Raw genomic sequence first — 23,633 nt, forward strand, 5'->3', positions numbered from 1 at the left:
CCTCGCTGTACCGATTTTGCAACTCCTTCCCCCCAACCCACACCTGCCAACAGCCCGGGTAACCAGAAGTCAAAGAAGATGCTCCTGAATCTTTGGGGGAGTCAGTTTCTTGCACCCTTCTCCAACCTCCCCTTCCCGAAAATTCGATCAGCTTTATGGATCCCAGTCCCACATGGAAAAGCGTCCAGTCTTCAGTGGGGGTATGCTCAGGGACCTCCCACCAACCCCCGTCTTCCCCCACATTCCAGAATGAGCCAGAAGCAACTTTCCTTGAACCTGGGAGGTTAGGACTGTGGTGTGGGGAGGCCAGAGCTGGGTCCCAAACTGGCAAGGAGCTTTTTACATTATCTAAATAGCAAGGGGGTTTTTACAGCATGCAAGCGGCTGTGGGATCTTCCCATCCTGCTGTGACTTGTGACTCCCAAAGCCATCAGACCTGAGAAGCAAAGGAATCGGGCCTATATCCAGCCAGGCCTTTTAAATCATCCTTACCCTCAGCCACCTTCCCAGGCAGCAATACAACCTCTGACGCGGATCCGATCCTGAGACTCAGAGGTTAAGTCAGTAACTCAAAGTCACAGGAACGGTGGAACCCAGACCTGATGAATTCCAGTACGCGATACTGCATGTTCCCTGTCTCCGCACGATGCTGAGTTCTAAAAGCCAGACTGACCTAGTGAAAGTTAGCCACTGAGTCACGTGCGACCCTTTGAGACCCCAAGGACTGTAGCCTGCCAGGATCCTCTGTCCCTGGGGTTTTCACGGCAAGAATACTGGGGTGGGTGGCCATTCCCTTCTCCAGGGGATCTTCCCGACCCAGGGATGCAACCCGGGTCTCCCGCATTGCAGGCGGATTCTTCACCATCTGAGCCACCAGGGAAGCCCCTAGGGCCCTCAAAACGAGAAGAAAGGAAAACCCTGTGGACCCTACATGAGGGTGGTACCCCAAATCACAGCTATAGAGAAGGGCTGGTGTCAGCAAGTTCCTTGGCTTCCAGGAATGGCTTGACGGTCCCTTATCTTCCCCTCTTCTCACCCCTATGCACATCCTGAAGCACCCTTTCAGCCTATGGAGAACCAGAGAAGGGAAGAAGGCTGGCCTCCAGTTTCAGCATCACCCTTTTAAGAGAACAGGTGGCACCTCTCAGGCCTGTTTTCTCCCAAAAGGGCCTCAATTCTGGAGGGTTCATGGCAACAGCAGGTAAAAGGAGCTTGCCAGCTGCTCTTCCCTCCACCCCAGGGTAGCTGGTTCCATTCTCTCTGCTACCCTCCTCCTCTCCCAGAATCCAGGCCACCAGATGGCCTGAGCAGGCTGTGTTTATTTGGGGCCATGGAAACCTGCAGCTTCCTTTTCCTATCACTCTGAGTCAGGCACAGAGCTGGAGCCCAGCCTTACAGCAATGATGCCACTGGATGGTGCGTTCATTATTCATAATCCCTGAGCCGTCAACCTGGGCGAGTCCCTGGCTTTACCTCCCTGAGCAGCTTTTCCCAGTCACCATGGAGACGCCTCTCTTCACTCTGAGGTCTTGGGACTAAGTCAGGCAGGGAGAGTCCCAGGAGACTCCCCTTAAAGCCTACAGCCCCAAAGGCATATGTCAATTGCCATTCCCTTCCTAGTTTGGGTTTACAAAGCCAGTGCTTGTATTTCTTTTTTTTCCCTCCAAAAGAATTTGCCTTTATTAGTGAGGCAAAAATGATAAAGCCTTGACCTGATGAAATCTCCTATTTCAAACAGCTAGCACTCCTAGGGGCATGTTTTTCTAGGTAATTATGTTCTTCCTAAAAATAGAACCTGCTATTAAGAAACCAACACTAGTGTTACTAATAATCACCAACATTTATTGAGCTCTGTTTTCGTTTTACCTCTCTGCCTCTCAGCAAAGCAACTGAGCTAACCTTTAACTGTTTCCAAACACTGCTAGCTCTGTTTTAAACCTTTCTCAGAGTAAGAACCTCTTAGTTTTGGAGTTCTTCTTTTAATAGTTCTCTAAAAAGAGTTCTACTTAGCCTATCTGTAGCTGTCTGAATCTGTACCTGTTTCCCCATTCTCCTCTTATCTTCTGGCTAGAAGAAACTGCCATCTTGCTCCACAGATCCTGGGGGTCGGAGAGGGTGGAGGTGGGGTGGGAAGAGACTGCCCACTTTTTAAAATACTTCTGGACCTGCCCCCTCTTGTCCCACCTGGTGTCCGTCATGCTGAGCCTTCTTCACAGGTGCTCTCCAGGGATCTGCTTTTAGGCTACCTTATGAAGGAACCTGAAGTTACTAAAACTCACCTCTGGTGGAACTCAACTTTCCAAAACACCTTTCCAGAGAATTCCTTTTATCAGTATCTTTTTTGAATACCTGTGATGCGCCAGGTTCTGGGTACTGGAGATTCAACAGTGAGCCACTGCTCTCCTAGAGGTGACTGCATTCTGGCTGGGAGATAGGCAACAGAAAAATAAGATTGAAAGATGTGAAGGGGCGGGGGGGAGAATAAAGTGGATAAAAGAGTAAAGGGGGTGGAGATGAACCTGGACAGGCCTCGTTGATGCTGTAAGATTTGGGGTAACCGCGGTCCAGGAGGGCACAGACTAAAGGGGAGAGAAGTGGTATGTCTGGGGTTCTTTTCACCAGGAGTCTGCCTTGAGAGGTCGCCAGCGTCTTCTCCATCGCGGCAGCTACGCTCAGGGGCTTCCGGGACCAAGGAAGCCTCTAACAGGCTTCTCGTGAGGGAAACGCTGGGCGTTCTCGATTCCTGCCGACAGCAGGAGCTCAAAGCCTAGCGGAACCAAAGTCCCGAGGGAAGCGCGGGCCCGCGGACCGCGAGAGGAAGAACACACCGGAAGCGGCCCCGAGGGCCGAACATGGCGGCCGCCAGGTGCCTGCGCTGGGGTCTCAGCCGAGCCGAGGCCTGGCTGCTGCCGCCGCCCACGCGCTGCTGCCACCGGGCCCTGAACAGACAGGTAGCGGGCACCGAATTCCGGAGCGCTTACAGCCTGGACAAGCTCTACCCGGAATCGCGGGGCGCGGACACCGCCTGGAGGGTCCCGGTGAGCCAGGAGCCTGAAGGGGCGTTTCCTGGACTCCGCCGGGCGACGCCGGGGAGCCAGGGCCCCGCGCGCGAGGCGAGGGGCTGGTCCGGGGGCAGACGCGCTCTGACGCGGCGATTGCCGCGGGCCGAGGCCGGTTGCCCGAGCAACCGCAGGGTTGGGGCGGCGGAGCGGATGGCGTCACCCGGTGTCGCCTGAGGTGTGCGGGCGCCAGGAGGGCACGCTGGCTCCGCTTCTTCCAAGACCATCAGCGTTTCCTCCTTCATTTCCCGTCCCTCAGACTCACATTCTTGTCCTCAGGGGAAACTGCCCTCCAAGGCGGACAGTTAATGCAGGAAGCTGCCAGGTAGCTCTCTTTGGGAGCCGTTTGCCGAGTTACGCGGTCCCCGGCCTCCAGCACGCCTGAGGAAACAGGGCTTCTGGTCGCTTCCTTAAGATGCTCGCTGTGTGCAGGCGCTGTATCAGGGCCCGGGGCAGGAAAATGAGGACGCACGCAGTTCTGCTAAGTTTCCACCTACAGGACTGGAAGAGAGCGTTCTGTCATTCACTCGCTCTTTCAACAAACTTGTGTTGAAAGCATGCTGTGTACACTGTGCTGGGCATGGGGATAGAGTAGTAACCAAAGCACAAAAATCCTAATGCTAGTTACCTTATCTGCTAATGAAGGGAGACCAGCAACAAATAAAAGCAGTAATATAGAGTGTATGACACGTACTTTGGAGAAAATAAAGCCCAGAAGGAAGGAGTGCTAAGGTCGGGGGTGGGGTTACAGTTGTTTGTTTGTTTTCGGGGGGTTACAGTTTTAAGAAGGGTTGTCTGAGGAGGCCTCTGAGGTGATGCTGGAGTAAGGACCTGGAAGGAACACGGCAGCAAGCCATGAGGAGAGGAGCTTTCCTTGTGGGGGGACCAGCAAGTGCCACCCTCTAAAGGGGTAGCATGTTCATCTGGTTCAAGGAACAGCAAGAAGGCCATTGTGGCTGAGCGGGGGAGTCAGAGATGAAACTAAAGAAAGAGGTGAGGGGAGGTCTGTTTATAGGGCTCATGGGCCTTTAGCTTTACTCTGAATGTGATGGAGGCAGAAGAGTGGAATGATCCTAATTAATTTTACAGAGATCACTCTTCTAGAGAATAGACTGCAAAACGGCAAGAACAGGAAGACGAGTGAGGAGATTGCAGTAATACAGGCAACAGATGATAAGCAGGGGGACTTCCCTGGTGGTCCAGTGGCTAAGACACTGCATTCCCAGTGCAGGGGGCCCAGGTTTGATTCCTGGTCAAAGAACTATTAACAGATCCCACATGCCGCAACTAAGACCCAATGCAGAAAAATAAAAAAGATAAGCAGGGTGGAAGCAATAGGAGTCATGAGACTTGGCCAGGTTCTAGATAAGTTTTAAAGGGAAAGCCTACAGAAGTCCTAATGGATTTTCTAGGAGAAGTGTGAAATAAGAGAGGAACTGAAGTCTAGGGCACTGAGCAATGTAAAGATTGAGTTGCCATTAATTGAGATGAGAGAGTGGCATGCTACCCCTTTTACTCACCGAAAAGTGTCTTGTGCACCAACTGTGTCAGAAACTTTCAAGCATTGCAGATACAACCACAGTAAACTAGTTTCCACCTCATGAGAAACGCTGGGCTGGAAGAAGCACAAGCTGGGATCAAGATTGCTGGGAGAAATATCAATAACCTCAGATATGCAGATGACACCACCCTTATGGCAGAAAGTGAAGAGGAACTAAAAAGCCTCTTGATGAAAGTGAAAGAGGAGAGTGAAAAAGTTGGCTTAAAGCTCAACATTCAGAAATGGAAGATCATGACATCTGGTCCCATCACTTCATGGGAAATAAATGGAGAAACAGTGGAAACAGTGTCAGACTTTATTTTGGGGGGCTCCAAAATCACTGCAGATGGTGATTGCAGCCATGAAATTAAAAGACGCTTACTCCTTGGAAGAAAAGTTATGACCAACCTAGATAGTATATTCAAAAGCAGAGACATTACTTTGCCGACTAAGGTCCGTCTAGTCAAGGCTATGGTTTTTCCAGTGGTCATGTATGGATGTCAGGGTTGGACTGTGAAGAAGGCTGAGCACCGAAGAATTGATGCTTTTGAACTGTGGTGTTGGAGAAGACTCTTGAGAGTCCCTTGGACTGCAAGGAGATCCAACCAGTCCATCCTAAAGGAGATCAGCCCTGGGATTTCTTTGGAAGGAATGATGCTGAAGCTGAAGCTCCAATACTTTGGCCACCTCATGCGAAGAGTTGACTCATTGGAAAAGACTCTGATGCTGGGAGGGATTGGGGGCAGGAGGAGAAGAGGACGACAGAGGATGAGATGGCTGGATGGCATCACTGACTCGATGGCCGTGAGTCTGAGTGAACTCCGGGAGTTGGTGATGGAGAGGGAGGCCTGGCGTGCTGCGATTCATGGGGTCGCAAAGAGTCGGAGACGACTGAGTAAACTGAACTGAACACCTCATGAAGTTTACGTTCTAACAGAAGGAGCAGGCAGTAAATAAATGAGGCAAACGCGTCAGAGAGTGTGAAGTAATGACTGGAGGGCTTTGACATGAGAGCAGGGAGAGGGTTGTCAGGAAGGGAAGTCTTCTTTGAGGAGGCGGAGATTTGAGGCATCGGTTAGGCACCTGAGAGGAGACATCAAATAGCAGTGGGCTCTGCGGACGTGGGGCTGGAGAAGGAGGTTTGAGTTTGAGCCAGAATTATCACCAAGGATGATATTTTCAAAGGAGATGGGTGGAAAAGAGTAAGAGAAGAGGCAGGCTCTCAGGGACATTTCAGTGTTTCAGGTTTGCAAAGAGCAAGTAGAGGAGAGTGAAGAAAGTCACAGGGAAGTGTGAGGAAACTGGAGAGGCCAGCTCAAAAGAGGGAAGAGCGCGCGTGAAGGAGGGCGCCGCCCTGGGTCTCCAGCACTGCCCACGGGGAGTACGCTGAGGATTTCACCGCCAGATAATTCTAAGATAAAAAGGGATGAAGGACAGCAGGGACAAGGGAAGCACCTTTGAGCTTGGGAGGCCAGAAGAGCCTCCAAGTGGGTGATGTTCGCACTGGGCCCGTGGACGGGAGGATTTAAGGCCACAGAGGAACAACTCAGGAGAGACGTGGGGCGGGAGGTCCTGGAGTGAGTAGTTCAGCTTGACACAAACCCTCAGGGCCCCTGTGCTGGTCACTGTTGAAGGCAGACAGCCCCGCACTCGGGCCTCCCACGTCTGCGGCTCGTGGGGGGAGGGGCAGGGGGTGTTTCTCGGAGTCTCCCTGATGCTCATGTACTGTAGCCCCTTCTCTCCTCCGAGGCTGCTGACGGTGCCAACCCTAGCTGAGTGGGCTGGGGCGCAGGGCAGGCGGCAGGGAGGGCTGAAGAAGTCAGTCCCATTTCCTGGAGGAGTGTTTGTGAGGCGGTACCTCTGGAGCCTGGGGAAGCTTTTTCTATCATCTCAGCAAGATTTAGCTGGACCTGAAAATAGCTGTACTGTATTCACGTTGTAACTTGACATCATTTCCTTTTTGTCTCTCTGGACCAGTTAGGAGTCACTCAGCAGCTAATATTCACCTGGCACTGTGTATGTTCTATTACAGGGCGACGCAAAGCAAGGTAACGATGACATTCCTGTAGGTGAGTGGTTTTGTTTCACAGAAAAAAACCCGATCGTTTCCTCCCTCTATCACGCATTCCTCCCCAGCCCAGGAAAAGTAAAGAAGCCATCTTTGAGGGTGCAGAAGGGGAGTCCTTGCAGCTTTGTTGAGAAGAGGAAGGAAACAGAAAGTGATGAGGCAGCCCCCCCGGAGCACTGGGCAGCCCCCAGCACACGCGGAGAGCTCTTGATGGGCTGGGGACCTGGAAGAGTCTACACTAGATGAACTGGTCTCTTTCTGAAAAAAGTCAGGTACAGAAGCATCTCTACAGTGAGCTGCCGTCTGTGCCTTACTTATATGTCTGTCTATCTGAGGCACGTGTTTCTGGATGTCCATGGGTCTGAAGGATGTGGAGGGCACTGGATACAGGGGTGCCCTGAGCGGGGAGCGGAGACAAAGTTGGGAACTTGGTGTCTCGGAAACAGGAGTGAGGACTTCTCCCTGTAAACCATTTGCATAACTTCAAAGGTTTGTGCTCATCGAGCCTAAGATGTGGTCTGTAAAGAAACAAGCGGGCCTCTTGAGAGTCAAAGAGTTTCTGGCACCCACGGACAGTGAAAGGAGAGCAGCCAAAGGCGCCTGCTCAAGGTGACCCCGAAACAAGGAGGCCAGGTGACCACGGTCTAAAGCAGAGGAGCCGGCAGCCTGCTGCTGCTTGGTAGTTTGAAGCCGGCGTGGGTGCCCTGTGGCAGGAGGAGGCAGAGAACCAGGGATAACAGAGCCAGTCTCCTGACAGCCTGGGCGGACAGGCAGGCAGCGGGAATGGCCAGTCACCGTTTCCTCTTCACCTGCCTCTCAGAGGGTCCCAGGCCTCTGCAGACGCTGATGAGGCGCCCCCCCCACACACACACACTGAACCGCAGGCATTCATCACCTGTTGGAAAAAATAAGTTCATTTGATTTTTTCAAAAGGCGGAAAACCTCTCAGAAGCTGTCCGGAGATGTCCCCACTCCCACTGAGGCCCGCTTGCCACAAGCACGGGGCCACAGTGCCCCTTGAGCCCCTGTAGCCCACCTTCCTGAAACTTGCCCACTGCCATGCCTCCCCGGCTCTCCTCAGACACTATGAGGCTGCTTTTCATGAATTATAAAAGTAGAAGGGATGGAGAAGGAAATGGCAACCCACTCCAGTATTCTTGCCTGGGAAATCCCCTGGACAGAGGAGCCTGGTGGGCTATAGTCCATGTGGTTGCAAAAAGTCGAACATGACTTAGCAACTGAACAACAACAACACACAGTCAGGCAGATTGTGGTCTGGGGAGATACTTCCTGATGGAAATGTGGCATAAAGCAGAGAGTGAAGTGACCTGGCAATATGGAATATAGAGTTCTATAAGAAATGAAAATTGGTGTATAGAATAATAGTTGCAAATATTCAAACGATAAAGTCTTAGTTGCTCAGTTGGGTCCAATTCTTTGGGACCCCATGGACTGTAGCCCGCCAGGCTCCTCTGTCCATGGGATTCTCCAGACAAGAATACTGGAGTGGGTTGCCATGCCCTTCTCCAAGGGATCTTCCACACCCAAGGGTTGAACCTGGGTCTCCTGCATTGCAGGCAGATTCTTTACAGTCTGAGCCACCAGGGAAGCCCATTCAAACAATAAAATTCGTGGCTAAAGGGAAAATAAAAAGGAGAAGGAAGCAACCTCAGTTTACAGATTCAAAACAAAACCAAGACTCAGGGAAGCAGCGAGGCTTTGCTGGGGTCACAGAGTCAGTATGTGCTGAGCTGGCTGGGCTGTGCTGGGACTCCCAGCTGCAAGTGGAGTGCTAATTGACCCAGCAGGTGTTCTCATCACTGACACAGGCTTGGCCCAGGGACGTGCGTGGAACACGCTAGGAAGGACACACACCTGCCAGCCGGTGCGTCCACAACCACCGCATTTCGAAATACAACTGAAATTCAGTTTGTCCCTCCATTTGGGCTTTTGAAAGGGTCCTTGCTTTAAAACAAACAGCAAAAAGTGAGGGCAGTCAGATCTAGCAGAGCATGCTAGACCAGGAGTGGACAACATCCCCTGCTGTCTCTGGCCTTGGGGAAATCACCGTGATGATGTGCGTGCTGTTTTTCAGATCGCTTGACGATATCTTACTGTCGGAGCAGTGGTCCTGGGGGCCAGAACGTTAACAAAGGTACGAGGTGCCTTCTTTTCTTTAGCGCGTAGCTGAGAGATGGGCTTGAGGATTCTGTGTTTACATTCATGTGGAAATAAAGGGATTTTTTTTTTCCAGAAGCTTAAATACTGCCAGTTTATATAATAGCTCCCTTTATTCTTTTGAATGTGGTCTGATCCTCGGACTCCCAGCTGCGGGTTGCCAGGACTGGGGTCGGTCTGGGAGTCTGAACAAAGGGACCGCACAGTGTGAGTTGGCAGCCAGCTCCCAGAACAGGTTCCTTCATTCTTGTGGGGACTTGCGCCCCCTCCCCCGCCGCATTCTTGTCAGAACCCAGTAAACTGAGAGAAAGAAACTGCTGGGCGTTTCATTCCTGAAAGTTTGGGTTCTTTTGCTTGTTTTCTAACTTTATATTGGAGTATAGCCGATTAATAAGGTCTGATAGTTTCAGTTGCACAGCAAAGAGACTCAGCCATCATATCTATGTATCCATTCTCTCCCAAACTCACCTCCGTCAGAGTTCCCTGTGCTGTGCAGTAGGTCCTGGTCGGTTATCCACTTACCTGGAAGTTTGTTTGTATTTTTTTTAATATTTATTTATTTAGCTGTGCCAGGTCTTGGTTGTGGCATGTGGGATCTAGTTCCCCGACCGGGGATCAAACCTGGGCCCCCTGCCTTGGGAGCTTAGAGTCTTAACCCCGGACCACCTGGGAAGTCCCGGAAGTTTATTTTTGTCCAGAAGCAACTCACTGTCCTGGCAGGCTCATTCCACGGCCAAGTTGGTCTCCTCGAGTTCACACAGGACGGGAGCGTCCCTGGGTGGGCGTCTCATCTCCCTGTGGTTCAGAGTCCAGTGATCACCAGCCACCCGGATGCTGAGGGTGCCCGAGTGTCTCAGTGACCCTCGCTCCCTCCCTTTACCGACAGTGAACTCCAAGGCTGAAGTCAGGTTCCACCTGGCGAGTGCCGACTGGATCGCAGAGCCTGTGCGGCAGAAGATGGCCCTCACGGTAAACCGCCAGCCCCTGCTCTCCCTGTTAACTCCTCAGTCTCTTCGAAACCTCTTCTCTGCAGAACTCTGGTTTTGCCTTTGTCTTCCACAGCACAAAAATAAGATCAACAGGGCGGGAGAGCTGATCCTCACGTCTGAGTGCAGCCGCTATCAGTTCCGAAACCTGGCAGATTGCCTCCAGAAGATTCGAGACATGATTGCCGAGGCCAGCCAGCCAGCCACGGAGCCGTCCAAAGAAGATGCTGCACTTCAGAAACTCAGGTCCTTCAGAACACGCCCCAAGCTTCTGTAAACCGATTCATGTGGGCGAGGGGGCCACACAGGGAAAGGAGGCGGGAGAGGCCCGAGACTGGCCAGTGGGCAGATGGACCTCAAGTGGAGGCCCTGGCCCGGCACCTGCTGCCTTGGTGCCAGGTCCTCTCGCCACCTTGAGAGGCTCTGATTGGGCATCTGGGCATAACTGTGTTCTTCTTTGTTTTCAGGATAGAAAACATGAATCGCGAAAGGCTCCGAAAAAAGAGAATAAACTCTGCCATCAAGACAAGCAGGAGGGTCGATGTGGACTGAAAGCATCCCCTCGAGCAGGCAGAACCCCTCTTCAGGGCACCCAGGCGGCTTGGACACCATCAGGAGACCGGTGTCTGTTCATGTCAGTGGTCGTCTGTCACATCGGAACCGTCCCCAGAACGTCCATCGGGAATGAGAGTTGTAGGCCCTGGTTGCCGAGGTCTTTAGAGGCAATCACCATGTTGTCACACCTTCATTATCCATGTACTATGTTAGTTGCAATAAAATTCTAAACTCAGCGGGCTTCCCCTTCTCATTCAGAATGCATCAGGACAGAATTCCTACCTTTTCTCTCAGTTGAAATCTGCCTGATAATTATTGACCAGCACTGACTGTACAGTCCAGAGGGGCACAGAGAGGTGAACTGTGGGGTCAGCCCTCAGGAACACAGGGCAGAAGGGCTGAGCCAGGTGGGTGGGCATTAGAGCTGAGCCTGGAGATGGGTGGGGAATGATGATCAGGAGAGAGCCAGGAGGACATGCCAGGTGAGGGGAACGGTGTGAATAAAGGAGACCAGAGAGCAGGCTGGGGCGCGGTGCTGAGGAGGAGTCTGTCAAATGGGTGATCTGTGTGGGGCCTTGTGGAGGTGAGTCTGGAGAGGGAGACAGAAGTTCACAGTGAAGAGTCGAGTTCAAGTGGAGAAGTTTAGGTTCTAAGACACGTGGGTACTAAGCCACTGAGGGCCTTGAGTGGGAAGGAGTGTAGTGTGTTAGGTGCTACTGCAGGCTGTGGGCTTTTGGAGATAGGAAAAAAATGAATTGGGGGACTTTGCTGGGGGTCCAACAGTTAAAGACTCTGAGCTTCCACTGGAGAGGGGTGTGGGTTTGATTTCCTAGTCAGGGAACTAAGATAGGTCACTTGGTAAAGAATCCGCCCACAATGCAGGAGACCTGGGTTCGATCCCTGGGTTGGGAAGATCACCTGAGGAAGGGAAAAGCTACCCACTCCAGTATTCTGGCCTGGAGAATTCCATGGACTGGAGAATTCCATGGGGTTGCAAAGAGTTGGACACACGACTGAGCAAATTGCGCTTCAGGGAACTAAGATCGCACATGTCGTGATATGGCCAAAATTTTTTTTAAAAAGAGTTGGGACTGGAAAGAGGTTCTTGAGATCCTATTGGATGGGAAAGCACCCAGTTCAGTATACCAACTGCAGATTACTCAGACACGTATGGATTCTCAAAACGTTCTGTTACTTTGATGTAGTTTATTCCTTTGACAGTGGACTGCACTGTGATGCCCTAAATGCAGGATTGAGAACGGTAGTAGCATGTACACTCCACGTGAACAGGGACCTCATCATTCTGTGAGTATAAACAGGGGGAGTCACTGATAAATGACTTATGAAACTGCAGTGTGGAGGACAGGGTTAAGGGACTCAGAGCCCAGTAGGGAGCTGAGGCTCATATATGAGGAAGTGCAACATTCTTTGGTTCATTAATTCAACAAATACTGAATACCAGGCACTGGGTAGGGTCCTGAGGAATCAGCAGTGAACAAAAGTCCTTTCTCCCAGAGAACTCACGTTCAATCAGAATGATAAAAGCTGAGAAGCAAAATGGATTCTTGTTAGGGTAACATGACCTAAAACATGATAACACGAGGAAGGTCTAAATAGTTTTGGGGAGTAACTGGTTCCAGCTGGAGGGTCAGTGAAGATGTTCTTGAGGTGCTTCAGGTGGGCCTGAAGGAGGGGAAGGGCTGGCCATGCGAGCACAGTAAGAAGCTTATCGCTTGGAGACCCCGTGGTGGCCAAGGGCCCTGCCTGCAGTGGGGACAGTGAACCATCACGTGGAGAGAACGGGCTGTGGAGCCAGCTGCCCTGGGGTCAGCTCCTGAGCAGCACCACTCCCAGCTGTGGGGCCTCCGGGAAACTACTCAGCCTCTCTGAAACTTAGCTTTTGTTGTTGTTCAGTGCAGAAGTAGGAAGTCAAGAAATACCTGGAGTAACAGGCACATTTGGCCTTGAAGCAGGGCAAAGGCTAATAAGAGTTTTGCCAAGAGAATGCACTGGTCATACCAAACACCCTCTTCCAACAACACAAGAGACGACAACACACGGACATCACCAGATGGTCAATACTGAAATCAGATTGATGATACTCTGCATCCAAAGATGGAGAAGCTCTATACAGTCAGCAAAAACAAGACTGAGAGCTGACTCAGATCATGACCCCCTTACTGCCAAATTCAGACTTAAATTGAAAGAAGTAGGGGAAACCACTAGACCATTCAAGTATGACCTAAATCAAATCGCTTACAATTATACAGTGGAAGTGAGAAATAGATTCAAGGGATTAGAGCTGACAGAGTGCCTGAAGAACTATGGACAGAGGTTTGTGACATTGTACAGGAGGCAGGGATCAAGACCATCCCCAAGAAAAAGAAACGCAAAAAGGCAAAATGGCTGTCTGAGGAGGCCTTACAAATAGCTGAGAAAAGAAGAGAAGTGAAAGGCAAAGGAGAAAAGGAAAGATAAACCCATTTGAATGTCAAGTTCCAAAGAATAGCAAGGAGAGATAAGAAAGCCTTCCTCAGTGATCAGTGCAAAGAAATAGAGAAAGACAATAAAATGGGAAAGACTAGAGACCTCTTCAAGAAAATTAAAGATACCAAGGGAACATTCATGCAAAGATGGGCACAATAAAGGACAGAAGTGGTATGGACCTAACAGAAGCAGAAGATATTAAGAAAAGGTGGCGAGAATACACAGAACTATACAAAAAAGATCTGCATGACCCAGATAGCCACGATGGTGTGATCACTCACCTAGAGCCAGACATCCTGTAATGCAAAGTCAAGTGGGCCTTAGGAAGCATCACTATGAACAAAGCTAGAAAAGGTGATGAAATTCCAGCTGAGCTATTTCAAATCCTAAAAGATGATGCTGTGAAAGTGCTGCACTCAGTATGCCAGCAAATTTGGAAAACTCAGCAGTGGCCATGGGACTAGAAAAGGTCAGTTTCATTCCAATCCCAAAGAAAAGCAATGCCAAAGAATGTTCAAATTAGTGCACAATTGCACTCATCTCACACGTAACGCTCAAAATTCTCCAAGCCAGGCTTCAACTGTACGTGAACCGTGAACTTCCAGATGTCCAAGATGGGTTTAGAAAAGGCAGAGGAACCAGAGATCAAATTGCCAACATCTGCTGGATCATCGAAAAAGCAAGAGAGTTCCAGAAAAACATCTACTTCTGCTTTATTGACTATGCCAAAGCCTTTGACTGTGTGGATCACAACAAAATATGGAACATTCTGAAAGAGATGGGAATACCAGACCACCTGACCTGCCTGTTGAGAAATATGTATGCAGGTCAGGAAGCAACAGTTGGAACTGGACATGGAATAACAGACTGGTTCCAAATAGGAAAAGGAGTACATCAAGGTTGTATATTGTCATCCTGCTTATTTAACTTCTATGCAGAGTACATCATGAGAAACACTGGGCTGGAAGAAGCACAAGCTGGAATCAAGATTGCCAGGAGAAATATCAATAACCTCAGATATGCAGATGACATCACCCTTATGGCAGAAAGTGGAGAACTAAAGAGCCTCTTGATGAAAGTGAAAGAGGAGAGTGAAAAAGTTGGCTTAAAGCTCAACATTCAGAAAACTAAGATCACAGCATCTGGTCCCATCACTTCATGGCAAATCGATGGGGAAACAGTGGAAACAGTGACAGACTTTTTCTGGGGGCTCCAAAATCACTGCAGATGGTGATTGCAGTCATGAAATAAAAAGACACTTGCTACTTAGAAGAAAAGCTATGACCAACCTAGACAGCATATTAAAAAGCAAAGACATTACTTTGCCAACAAAGGTCCGTCTAGTTAAAGCTATGGTTTTTCCAGTAGTCATATAGGGATGTGAGAGTTGGACTATAAAGAAAGTTGAGCACCAAATAATTGATGCTTTTGAACTGTGGTGTTGGAGAAGACTTTTGAGAGTCCGTTGGACTGCAAGTAGATCCAACCAGTCCATTCTAAAGAAAATCAGTCCTGAATGTTCATTGGAAGGACTAATGCTGAAGCTGAAAATCCAATAGTTTGGCCACCTGATGCAAAGAACTGACTCATTTGAAAAGACCCTGATGCTGGGAAAGATTGAAGGCAGGAGGAAAAGGGGATGACAGAGGATGAGATGGTTGGATGGCATCGCCGACTCAATGGACATGAATTTGAGTAAACTCCAGGAGTTGATGATGGACAGGGAGGCCTGGCGTGCTGCAGTCCATGAGGTTGCAGAGTCAGACACGACTGAGCGACTGAACTGAACTGAACTGAGTGGCTAAGTCATGTGCAAATCTTTGTGATCCCATGGCCCCTCTACAAACTAGGGATGTTTAGTGCCAACCTCTAATAGGGTGGTAGGGTGGTAGTCATTAGTGGTGCTGAGCCTGTACCCCGGGAATATTAGCCATGATTAATAGCCCAGTTTGGCTGGAACCCAGGGGATGAGGCGCTGTGGAAGATATGTCTGCCACCTTGAGTGGGAGCCAGGTCTAGAAAGGCCTTCAATGTGACACCTAAAACGTTTGGTCTCTACCCCTATAGAGGCTGTCAGAGGAAGATTAATCTGACTGGGATTGGATGAGAAAAAAAGACTTCAGGGAAGTGGGCACAACTCAGTGGACAGATCCAATGAGCAGTTAGGGACCCATCCTGGAACCGGGCCAGTGGCAGCAGTGATGGAGAGAAACCCACGGATGCAAGAGGGTTCGGAGGACAGAAAGGTGACTGATTGTAGTGAGAGCTGGTGTGTGACAAGGAGGTGGTGCTCTGAAACAGGAAAATCACCAAGGGAGCAGGCTTGGGAGGCTGGTTGGATGATGGGTATGGTTTTGCCTGGGAGGAGCCGCTTTGTGGGGCCTGAGGAAGAATGCCTACATCGTGATGCCCAGAACAGGGAGTAAAGCGGGAGCTGGGGAGTGAGGTCGAAGCAGGGATGCAGGACAGAAGGGGACAAGCAGTGTCTTGGGGACTTGGAGGAGCAAAGCAGGAGGATGCTTGATAAGATGACAGCAGCGGGAAACCAGAGCGAGCATCCTCACAGTTTGACTCTGGACCTGGGGGCTGGGCCTGTGAGGCTCTCACAAGACATTGGTGGCTAGTGACGGGGCTTGCAAGAGCATTTAAAATACAGAGGAGGGGAAAGAGAGGTGAAGAAAAACAAAACTAGGCAAGGGGACACTAGAGAGTGGAGAACAGGGGTAGGACCCGTCATTAAAACAACAACAGAGCCTGTTACACAGTGAAGTCAGTCAAGAAAACAAATATTGTATACTAACGTAATGCTCAAAATTCTTCAAGCCAGGCTTCAGCAATACATGAACCGTGAACTTCCAGATGTCCAAGACGGATTTAGAAAAGGCAGAGGAACCAGAGATCAAATTGCCAACATCCGCTGGATCATGGAAAAAGCAAGAGAGTTCCAGAAAAACATCTATTTCTGCTTTATTGACTATGCCACAGCCTTTGACTGTGTGGATCACAATAAACTGTGGAAAATTCTGAAAAAGATGGGAATACCAGACCACCTGACCTGCCTCTTGAGAAACCTATATTCAGGTCAGGAAGCAACAGTTAGTACTGGACATGGAACAACAGACTGGTTCCAAATAGGAAAAGCAGTACGTCAGTTCAGTTCAGTTCATTTCAGTCACTTAGTCGTGTCTGACTCTTTGCGACCCCATGACTCCCAGCACGCCAGGCCTCCCTGTCCATCACCATCTCCCGGAGTTCACTCGGATTCATGTCCATCGGGTCTGTGATGCCATCCAGCCATCTCATCCTTGGTCGTCCCCTTCTCCTCCTGCCCCCAATCCCTCCCAGCATCAGAGTCTTTTCCAATGAGTCAACTCTTCGCATGAGGTGGCCAAAGTACTGGAGCTTCAGCTTTAGCATCGTTCCTTTCAAGGAAATCCCTGGGCTGATCTCCTTCAGAATGGACTGGTTGTATCTCCTTGCAGTCCAAGGGACTCTCAAGAGTCTTCTCCAACACCACAGTTCAAAAGCATCAATTCTTTGGTGCTCAGCTTTCTTCACAGTCCAACTCTCACATCTATACATGACCACTGGAAAAACCATAGCCTTGACTAGATGGACCTTAGTCGGCAAAGTAATGTCTCTGCTTTTGAATATACTACCTAGGTTGGTCATAACTTTTCTTCCAAGGAGTAAGCGGCTTTTAATTTCATGGCTGCAGTCACCATCTGCAGGGATTTTGGAGCCCCCCAAAAATAAAGTCTGACACTGTTTCTGCTGTTTCCCCATCTATTTCCCATGAAGTGATGGAACCAGATGCCATGATCTTTGTTTTCTGAATGTTGAGCTTTAAGCTAACTTTTTCACTCTCCTCTTTCCCTTTATCAAGAGGTTTTTTAGTTCTTCACTTTCTGCCATAAGGGTGGTGTCATCTGCATATCTGAGGTTATTGATATTTCTCCTGGGAATCTTGATTCCAGCTTGTGTTTCTTCCAGCCCAGCATTTTTCATGATGTACTCTGCATATAAGTTAAATAAGCAGGTGACAATATACAGCCTTGACGTACTCCTTTTCCTATTTGGAACCAGTCTGTTGCTCTATGTCCCGTTCTAACTTTTGCTTCCTGACCTGCATACAGTGTATATTGTCACCCTGCTTATTTAACTTATATACAGAGTACATCATGAGAAACGCTGGGCTGGAAGAAGCACAAGCTGGAATCAAGATTGCCAGAAGAAATATCAATAACCTCAGATATGCAGATGACAGCACCCTTATGGTAGAAAGTGAAAAAGAACTAAAAAATCTCTTGATGAAAGTGAAAGAGGAGAGTGAAAAAGTTGGCTTAAAGCTCAACATTCAGAAAATGAAGATCATGGCATCTGGTCCCATCACTTCACGGGAAATAGATGGAGAAACAGTGGAAACAGTGTCAGACTTTATTTTTGGGCTCCAAAATCACTGCAGATGGTGACTGTAGCCAAGAAATTAAAAGACGCTTGCTCCTTGGAAGAAAAGTTATGACCAACCTGGATAGCATATTCAAAAGCAGAGACATTACTTTACCAACAAAGGTCCGTCTAGTCAAGGCTATGGTTTTTCCAGTGGTCATGTATGGATGTGAGAGTTGGACTGTGAAGAAGGCTGAGCACCGAAGAATTGATGCTTTTGAACTGTGGTGTTGGAGAAGACTCTTGAGAGTCCCTTGGACTGCAAGGAGATCCAACCAGTCCATCCTAAAGGAGATCAGCCCTGGGATTTCTTTGGAAGGACTGATGCTGAAGCTGAAGCTCCAGTACTTTGGCCACCTCATGCGAAGAGTTGACTCATTGGAAAAGACTCTGATGCTGGGAGGGATTGGGGGCAGGAGAAGGGGACGACAGAGGATGAGAAGGCTGGATGGCATCACCGACTCGATGGACGTGGGTTTGGGTGAACTCCGGGAGATGGTGATGGACAGGGAGGCCTGACGTGCTGCGATTCATGGGGTCGCAAAGAGTCGGACACGACTGAGCGACTGAACTGAACTGAATGCATATATATGAAATCTAGAAAAATGGTGCTGAAGAACCTATTTGCAGGTCAGGAATAGAAACACAGATGTGAAAACAGACTTGTGAACACAGCACAGGAAGGAGAGGGTGGGACGAGTTGAGAGTAGCCTTGAAACATACACATTACCATACATAAAACAGATAGCCAGTGGGGAGGTGTGTAATACAGGGAGCTCAACCAGGTGCCCTGTGACAACCTAGAGGAGTGGGATGCAGTAGGGGGCAGGAGGGAGGTTCCAGAAGCAGGGGATATATGTATGTGAAGTGAAGTGAAGTCACTTAGTTGTGTCCGACTCTTTGTGACCGCATGGACTGTAGCCCACCAGGCTCCTCAGTCCATGGGATTTTCCAGGCAAGAGTACTGGAGTGGGTTGCCATTTCCTTCTCCAGGGGATCCTCCCGACCCAGGGATCAAACCTGGGTCTCCCGCGTTACCTATAGCTGTTTCATGTCCATGTATGGTAGAAGCCAACACAACACTGTAAAGCAATTATCCTCCAATTAAAAACAGCAACAAGAAAAAGATGAGGGCAGAAGAATGAACATGGGTGGACCTCATAGACACAGTGATGAGCCATAGAGGTCAGACTGTAAGAGTATGATTCGTTTATACAAAGTTCAAATCAGGCAAAACTGCCTTATGGCGTTGAGAGTCAGGGAAGTATTTACCCTGGGGGGCAGTGGGGAAGAAGCAGAAGGGAGCCTTCAGGGGCGCTGGCAAAGTTCTGTATCTCCTCCAGCCATGACCTTGAGATATGTACACCTTACTGCATGGATGTTACACCTCAACAAGCAGACCAATTAGTTAACTGAAAGGAGGACAGGCTCAAGGAAGGAGACTGGAGCCAGGTGGGATACATTCCTCTTTCTTGTTGGTATTACAGGTTTGTGCAGACTCTGTAAGTGGGAGAGAGAAAGAAAAAAGAACGTCTCCAAGTCCCTGAGAGCTAAGATCTCAACGCAAGCACAGGCGGGGAGTAGACACTGACTGCCCTGGGCTGACTCTCTTTCCCTTACATTTTTCCAATAGGTATGGATTTTAGTAGTGGGTTTTCAACATGTGTAACATTTTAAAATGCTTTTTCTGTATTTGTATTCCATTTTGTATAACAGTCCTAAAGAAACGATATTAAAGTGTCTAGTTGGGTGATCCATTTCTTTTCGCTCTATTCTGAAATTGCGTACCTATATATTTCTACTATCAAGACGGAAAGGATGTGTTCCTTCCGGTTGTACATTGTTTCATGACGGGGGAACAGTGTTACTGTTTCTGTTTCAGGACTCATGCTTGAGACGAGTTTGCTCTCGTTCACTTCCTGCACTTAGCTATGACGGTAAAATTTGGAAATGCCTACAAACCTCAGCTTTCGCCCGCCATCCATAGTCTTAGGTGTCCGGGCAGAATCAGCGCCGCCCTCCCAGCACCCGTGTTCTTGCCAGTGCGGCTAACAGGGGGCGGCAGTTCTCTTCCCACCATGTTTCTTCCTCGCGGGTTTCCGTGAGCATCCGAGGTCTCGCTTTGGCGCGGCCCGGGCACCGCATTCTAGGGCGTTTGCCTCGCTAAGCCTTGCTTTGCAAGGGCCTGGATCGGACCGCCTACTAGAGGCAGAGATGTCGCCAAAACGAGCCGCAGGCCCCAGTGGCCTAATGGATAAGGCACTGGCCTCCTAAGCCAGGGATTGTGGGTTCGAGTCCCACCTGGGGTAAAGCACATTTTTGGTCTTTGCACCTAGAATCTATGTGCTAATAGTTCCGCCGCTCGAAAGACTCGGAACACACTGGGCTCCGGCCTGCGGGTGGAAAACCGGCTAGATTCCAAAGCAGAAACCTGAAGAACCTCTGCCTCCCTGGAAGCCGCTGACTTTTGGACAGCGCACAGGCCGAGCGGACAAGGCGGGAGGATGGATGCGAGGTCACCAGGGCGGGAAGAGGGGGTGAGGGACACTGAGTCCCCGGCCGGGACGCGCCGACTATTTGACTGCAAACGAGGCCGGAGTCAGCTGCACAGCAGAAGGCGAGCTGAGAGCAGGCGGGTGGGGCGCCCCTGAGTCCCCAGATCCCTAGGCTGCAACCTCGGAGGCTCGCTCTCTGCAGACGCAAAAGCTAACGTGGGGCTAGGCGAGCCCGCCCCGACACCACCCCAGGTGGGACTCGAACCCACAATCCCTGGCTTAGGAGGCCAGTGCCTTATCCATTAGGCCACTGGGGCGCGATGGCCAGGGCCGACCACGTGGTCCGTGGTAACGCGCAGCGGCGCGCGCACAGGCCTCAATCGGCCCTATGACAACACCGGCCGGACCGCGGACCCCGAGGACCAGGGCTGGGCCCGGGAGGCCTGCAAGACAAGCGGGGGGCGCGGCCGCGGGGCCACGCGAAAAGTTAAAACTTCACGGTGAGGCGAGACTGAGGACGATGCCGGACGGCAAGGGGCGCGGAAAGGGAACGCCTGAAGGAAGCAGAAACAGGGGGGATGAAACCGTGAAGAAAGCGGGTACGCATTTTGAACTCGGGAGGAGCTGCTCGTCCAAAACGAAGCCGACCACGAAGGGACTCGAACCCTCAATCTTCTGATCCGAAGTCAGACGCCTTATCCGTTAGGCCACGCGGTCCCAAAGCCTACTACTTCGCGGGAAGATAGTTGAGCGCACTCTTCCGGAGGCGGCGTTGGCCCGAGGGAGAAAACCGTGGGCTTTTGGCCCCAGGGCGCGTCCTCGGGGGTGCTGAGCAACAGCCACGCTGCGCCAGCCCCGGGGCGGCCGCAGGTAGCTCCCATTTAGCGAGGAGGCAGCATGCCCCAAGAAGTAGGGTGTCTGATTTCGGATTAAGCGTTTGCGCCCCTTCGTGGTCGAAACGCTTTAATCCTGATAAGAGGGCGGCACTCTTGCGCCGCAACCAAACCAGCCATTGCCCTTGTTTCAGGCTCAGAGGCAGCGCGGGACCTTCTGGCAGCTACTTCCATCGCCTGGGGCTCGAGTCCAATCGGCCTTTGCACCTGGGAACTTCCGGGTTGACGTCACTACGCCGGTCTGCGGCGTCATAGTTCAAGAGACATATGATCGACGCCGTTTTCGTGAAGCCCCAGTGGCCTAATGGATAAGGCACTGGCCTCCTAAGCCAGGGATTGTGGGTTCGAGTCCCATCTGGGGTGGGGGTGGAAAAACCACCAAAAATTCTCCTTTATATCCCTTCACGACCACCAGACGGCGAGATTTTCTCCTTCCTTCCGAGACCGTTTTCGTGTCTGTGGATGCCACTTTACCGTTTCATTTTGATCGAGCCTGACTCTACTTTGAAAGGTAGACTGATATATGAGGGCAAATGGTTCCCCATTTAGTGTTTCCTCTCTGGGTTGCCTCTAAACAGTCACGTGGCGCACGGGCTCCGCCAGCTACGAATCCCTGTGCAAAAGAAGCGAGCGTGTTCAGTGCGAGTCCACCGCTGTGAAGTTAAAAGCAGACCACGCAGTAGCGCCCCCGTCCCTCCCTGCGCCTCGGAGACCCCAGTTGGAGACAGTCAGGCGGGGTCGGGGTGGGCGCTGACCAGCTCCGTGCCCTTCGTTTGAGAGCGCGCCCACCAGTGCCCTATGCTGCGGCGAGAAGAGGTGCAAGGAAGCTTGTGTGTGCACGCTCCTTGGACAGTGGGGGCGACAACGGCCGGTCTCTTGTGTGCAGAGGGTTTTAAGCAGAGGAATAAGATAACTATATTTGCATTTTGAAAAGATCCCCTTGGCAGCACCTTAAAGAATGAATTAAAGACAAGACTGTAAATCAACTATACTCCTACATATATGTACATTTTAAGAAGGAATTACAGGCAGGTGAGGGTACAGGCAGGGAGACTCTTAGGGAGAGACTGTGGTTCAGGGAAGAAATGACCAAACCATGAATGGAGGCTCTAGTAGGTCCACGAATGATCTTTGCCTGAATAAACTACAGTTGACCCTGGATCAATTTAGGGATTAGGGCTGCCGACCCTCCTCAGTCAAATAATCTTGAGTTTAACTTTACACTCGGCTCTCTGCACCTGCAGGTTTAACTGACCTCAGATGGTGTAGTTCTGTAGTATGTATTAAAAAAAAAAAAAAAAAAGATCCACATATAAATGGTCCCAATCAGTTCCAACTTGTGTTAAGGGTCAACTGTACTTCATTAGGGGTTACAAAATAGCGATTTTCCCAATATTACTTTTCTTTCCACATTTATTAACTGGAATACTTTGTAAAGAACTTTTGTCATTAACTAGGTCTATTAGTTTATCCTGAAATACTTTTGTTTAAATTAAGACACGATAAATGCATATTTTTTTCTTCAATGCCAGTTTTTACAGTAAGGAGTTGAAACCCTTGATATAGCCCATCTATCCATTTTTTAACTCTCTCCCTCTCCTTTCTTTCTTTCTTTTTTTTTTTGCCACATCTCGGCTTCCAAGATTTTAGCTCCTGGACCAGGGATTGAACCCTGCTGGGCAGTGAAAGCACTGAATCCTGACCACTGAACCTCCAAGGAGGGTCCTAATTTTTTAAGAATGAACAGCTTGTACCTGGATTTTGAATTGACCCAGTTAGAAACTTTCCCTTCTAACAGAGGCATTTACTGGAGAAGGCAATGGCACCCCACTCCAGTACTCTTGCCTGGAAAATCCCATGGACGGAGGAGCATGGTGGGCTGCAGTCCATGGGGTCGCTAGGAGTCGGACAGGACTGAGCGACTGCACTTTCACTTTTCACTGTCATGCATTGGAGAAGGAAATGGCAACCCACTCCAGTGTTCTTGCCTGGAGAATCCCAGGGACGGGGGAGCCTGGTGGGCTGCCGTCTCTGGGGTTGCACAGTCGGAGACGACTGAAGCAACTTAGCAGCAGCAGCAGAGGTATTTACTGATTCATAATCATCCTAAGTGTGTTTGGTTCTGTGTTTATGCTACTTATGTTTTTGCTGATTTCTACCTTTAACTGTTGCCATGTAGGAAGTACATCTCTCTCTCTAGTGATCTGAAAAGCACAATCCTATTTTACTAGTGATAATTTTTCATGTAAAATCAATGCATGCTCAACGCAAAAACTTCAAACAATTCAGGATATAAAACCTCAAAGTGGCCCCCCCCAACTCCTGCCATGCTTCATAAATGCCTGGGACTGAGATAATGTTAGTTTTTCACTGTTGTTTCTTACTGTGAGTCTTCCAACGCCTTCCCTCAAATGCTAGGGACCCCTCCGTTAATTTTTGGTCTTGCTGCAAGGGATCTTAGTTCCCAACCCGGATCCAACCCACAACCCCTGCAGTGGAAGTGCGGGGTCTTAACCATGGACAACCAGGGAAATCCCAGGGACTCCCCTCCCATTGTTACAAAAGTTTCACAGGCCTTTCATTGATTCTTCCCTTCCTGGTTCTAACCACACTCCAAAAGATTCCCTGTTTTCACTTTTCTGCATCCCTAGATCTTCAGCTGGATGGCTGGGTGCCAATGCAATGATTCAGTGGTGGGGAGGGAGCATGTGGTACTTGTTTTGTGCATGAAAGGCCTGTAGAGCTTGACTGCTGAACGTCACGGATCACGACTGAAGCCGCTCTAAGTGGAACACGCCTTGCCCCCGTTACATTTTACGTTCAGCCCAGCCCCTATAAATCAGGGGTGACGGTGCTCCAGGATCTATTCAGCTTATGTCCTTTAAGACATTACTTCCTTGAGGGTTATCAGCCACTGTTGATC

General features: G+C 50.0%; 1 protein-coding gene, 1 long non-coding RNA gene and 4 other non-coding genes across 7 annotated transcripts; 3 read left to right on the forward strand and 3 right to left on the reverse strand.

Moving 5' to 3' along the window:
* Positions 1-2,820: 2,820 nt before the first annotated feature.
* MRPL58 (mitochondrial ribosomal protein L58) lies at positions 2,821-10,622 on the forward strand. Of its 2 annotated transcripts, none has more exons than XM_040244634.1 (6): positions 2,821-3,038; positions 6,632-6,668; positions 8,763-8,822; positions 9,732-9,814; positions 9,908-10,077; positions 10,299-10,622. In XM_040244634.1, the coding sequence occupies exons 1-6, from the start codon at positions 2,853-2,855 to the stop codon at positions 10,381-10,383; spliced, it is 621 nt and encodes a 206-aa protein (XP_040100568.1). In that variant the 5' UTR covers positions 2,821-2,852; the 3' UTR covers positions 10,384-10,622. The 2 variants fall into 2 exon arrangements, with proteins under 2 accessions (XP_040100568.1, XP_040100569.1); XM_040244635.1 differs by having other exon boundaries at positions 2,822-2,951.
* LOC120866787 lies at positions 4,471-5,966 on the reverse strand. Its single transcript, XR_005721735.1, has 2 exons — positions 5,513-5,966; positions 4,471-4,656 (listed from the first exon to the last, which is right to left on the reverse strand). It is a non-coding gene; the product is annotated as an uncharacterized LOC120866787 (long non-coding RNA).
* An 8,936-nt stretch (positions 10,623-19,558) lies between the features above and the next one.
* On the forward strand, positions 19,559-19,631 carry TRNAR-CCU. The gene has a single exon. It is a non-coding gene; the product is annotated as a tRNA-Arg (tRNA).
* A 430-nt stretch (positions 19,632-20,061) lies between these two features.
* TRNAR-CCU lies at positions 20,062-20,134 on the reverse strand. Its single transcript has one exon. It is a non-coding gene; the product is annotated as a tRNA-Arg (tRNA).
* Positions 20,135-20,461: 327 nt separating this feature from the next.
* Positions 20,462-20,534, reverse strand: TRNAR-UCG. The gene has a single exon. It is a non-coding gene; the product is annotated as a tRNA-Arg (tRNA).
* A 466-nt stretch (positions 20,535-21,000) lies between these two features.
* On the forward strand, positions 21,001-21,073 carry TRNAR-CCU. Its single transcript has one exon. It is a non-coding gene; the product is annotated as a tRNA-Arg (tRNA).
* Positions 21,074-23,633: the final 2,560 nt, after the last annotated feature.

The sequence above is a fragment of the Oryx dammah genome, unplaced genomic scaffold, assembly GCF_014754425.2.
Source record: "Oryx dammah isolate SB20612 unplaced genomic scaffold, SCBI_Odam_1.1 HiC_scaffold_8, whole genome shotgun sequence".
NCBI classification, from domain to species: Eukaryota; Metazoa; Chordata; class Mammalia; order Artiodactyla; family Bovidae; genus Oryx; species Oryx dammah.